We start from the raw sequence: 3,064 nt of genomic DNA, 5'->3' as shown, positions 1-3,064 counted from the left end.
TTTTTTTAAGTATTTATTAATTGCCAAAAGTATTTAAAAGGAAGTCGTATTTTATTTTCTCCACCATTACAAAATCCAAGGAAAAAAAAAACATAAGTCTTTGGAGAAGGAAAAGAAAGTTTTATAACTTCTTTGCTTGGTGTTTGCCTTAAGGTATTAAGTATTTCTTTGACTTATATGATTTACTTTTATGAATTGTCTGCCTTTAATTTTTTTTAAATAAGCATACCACTAGAAGGAGGGGGGTTAGGCGGGACCTCTACCTGTAATTTATAAAAGATAATAAAAGATACAAGGAGGGGGACAAAAACCAAAACCTCCAATCAAGAGAAAAAAATACAATAGAAAAAGAAAAGATTAGGGCATAGCCTAACATGAGAATCATAATAAAAAGACTAATGAAGACGGTGATAATATGTCTTACGATACTTACGGCTGGTAAGTAATTTAAATCCCTTTTTCGATTGACCAACAATGCTAAAATTGGGACTTAAGTCTATTCTCTCAGAATTCTCAGGAGCAGATAAAAAGTGTTCGTTATTCGCCAGGTGCTCGTCAGAACTATCATCATTATCAGTATGAGAATTGTAATGCCTAAAATCTATGCTGGATGCTCGATGAAAATGTGGATTATACTCACCAATGCTCTGCATGGGAGACAAGCTTTGATCATGAGGTTCCTTAGAATCATGAGTTGTGTCATCTTGGGCAATCGGCTCCTGAACGGATGTAGAATTTGTAACGTTAGGCCGGTTCTCCGAAGGTTTGGTGATCGGGGACCCCACGTCTACAATCAGCTTAGTGATGGAAGGCTCAGGTCGAGGAGTATTTGAGGGTTGTGGAGTATCTGACTGTAGAACTTCTGACTTTTTACCATCTTCTACTCTAGTCTGCCGATTCCCGCTGGGTCGCTGGGGACAAAGCCTTGGATTGGCCACGTAACACGTCTCAATGGTATGGCCAAGGTGCTTGCAGGAAGCACAGTAGAGTGGGATTTTCTCAAAAATTACATTTTGCCAAAATCCAGAATCTCCCACCCCGATTCGTATCCTTGGCAAAGGAGGTTGGGTAACATCATACTCCACTAATACCCTAGCTATAGAAGGGCGAGCTAAAGAGGCAGTAGCTTGGTCAATTCGCAATGGCTTGCCAATAGCTGATGCAATAGAAAATAATGTTTCCCTACAATGCATGAAGTGGACAGGCAAGTAAGGAAATGAGATCCATACTGGAACTATAGGGGACTCCTCGGAGCACCGAAAATTAGTGGTCCATTTAAAAATTCTCATGGCACTCCCATTAATGTGCCATGTCTGCCTAACTCATAGGCGGGAATAGTCATCCTCAACGTCCAATTGAATTAACACATGTCGATTATCTAGTAAAGACACCTTAAAAGTTCCCTTCAATTTTAAAGAAGTAAAAAATTTACGAATTAATTTCATACTAGGTCTATTATAAGAAAATTTACCAACCAATGTCAACTTGAAGGGAATGGCCATCGCTTCAATTTCCGCAACGGAGAATTGCACGTTTGGCTCTCCCCCGAAAGAAGTAACGGTCTTGATTGGAACCATTGAGCTAGTTGGGCCGATCATAATATCCGTAAACGATTTTTTATTGGTTCTCTTTTGATTCGAATTGGGGACGGAATTCAAAATTGAGGCATAAGATGGTGCGGAAGTGGGCGGTGTAGCATTTTGAGTCAACAGGGTAAATTGGGGATTATAGAAATGAGTGTTGAGGGCATTCGGGAGGGCTGGTTGTTGGGGTCAGAAATGGATTGGGCTTGGGATTGATTAGTGGGAAAGGCTAATGGAAACACACATGGGGGACGCAAATCATGTGCAGCCGAAAGTGGTTCATTCGCATGTGGAGCAACACAGCTGCTGCACGCGTGAAGACTTTTGGAATGGGATGTTTGCTCATGGCTGCTGCACGCGTGGAGACTTTTGGGCTGGGATGTTTACTGATTTTGACTGGATTCGGTGGTGTTTGCTTGCATGGGGAGCTGACAATCGGCGATCAGCAGCTGCAGCTGGCTGTGAACACTGTTCCGAGTGCATGTGTGTGAGACTTTTTGGCTCGTGGGGGTTGTTTGTGCAGGATACGGTTGTGGCTGACTGGATTTAACCACGGTGGTTGCATCTTGAAGAGGTTCTTGATTCAATTGGCCATGAAGCACGGGCTGGTTTTGAGAATGCATAGGGGCTGTAACTGCTGGCTGATCATCTCCCGAGTGATCATGTATGGCTTGTGTTGGCTGCGGACTAGATGCTGGAAGCTGGTTTGTGTTAGCTTGGGAAGGCTTGGTTCGATTTGAAGGTGATGATGGCTCGACGGTTGGAAGGTGGTCATGGCTAGTTAAGGTTGGAGTTTGCTATTGAAGGGATAATGATGGCGATGGTGGTTGATTGGCTGTGTTTACGGAAGTTGGTGGCTGTTGGGGTTGGATGGCTGGCGATTGGCTTTTATATTTTGAACGAGTTTGCCTTTGAGATCTCCTAAGAAAAGGAAATTCATTTTTAGAAGTGAGGGGGGAATCGGTGGTGGCTGGCTGCCATTACCATCAGCCGGTAAGTTCATGATAGCCGGCTCGTGAAGGGATGGTTGATTTGCTGCATCATGGCAGCCTTCATGAGACGTTTCTTCTTGTTCACTTACGACAATAGAGGTGGTTAAGGGTTGCCGAAGTTTCGAGAGGATAGAGGCAGTGGATGTCGGTGGTTGGTCAGCATGATGGTGGATTGGAGATGGAGGGTCTGCATGGGAGTGGTTTGGAGAGAAATGATTTGGTTGTGTGGATGGATTGAGGTCATTTTGCCGCTAGAGCGATTTGATTCGCGGTGGTAGCAGTTGGACGTCAAGCGGTGGATCATTGGTGAATTTTGGGGGTCGTCTAAATGATTTCTTAGGAGGGTTCAAACTCCTAATAATTCTTTCTTCGGTGGAGAGGGTATTGACCGGTGATGACTGGTTGCCATCACCGGAGGCCAGAGAGGCCATTAAGGCTGTTTAAGGCTTTTGGTGGGGGGGGGGGGGGGGGAGAACTTTTCATTTGGTT

At 44.0% G+C, this 3,064-nt stretch overlaps 1 protein-coding gene across 1 annotated transcript; it reads right to left on the bottom strand.

The window, feature by feature from the left end:
* Positions 1-395: 395 nt before the first annotated feature.
* On the bottom strand, positions 396-1,289 carry LOC107178506 (uncharacterized). Its single transcript, XM_015533788.2, has one exon. The coding sequence runs from the start codon at positions 1,287-1,289 to the stop codon at positions 396-398; it is 894 nt and encodes a 297-aa protein (XP_015389274.2).
* Between the last annotated feature and the right edge of the window lie 1,775 nt (positions 1,290-3,064).

This window comes from Citrus sinensis, chromosome 5, assembly GCF_022201045.2.
Source record: "Citrus sinensis cultivar Valencia sweet orange chromosome 5, DVS_A1.0, whole genome shotgun sequence".
Taxonomy (NCBI): Eukaryota; Viridiplantae; Streptophyta; class Magnoliopsida; order Sapindales; family Rutaceae; genus Citrus; species Citrus sinensis.
The sequence above is the reverse complement of the archived record's forward strand: the minus strand, read 5'-3'. Positions and strand labels throughout refer to the sequence as shown.

What these genes read in the sequence shown, in the direction of transcription:
- LOC107178506 (XM_015533788.2), bottom strand. Translation starts at nt 1,289, where the DNA reads ATGAGAATTTTTAAATGGACCACTAATTTTCGGTGCTCCGAGGAGTCC.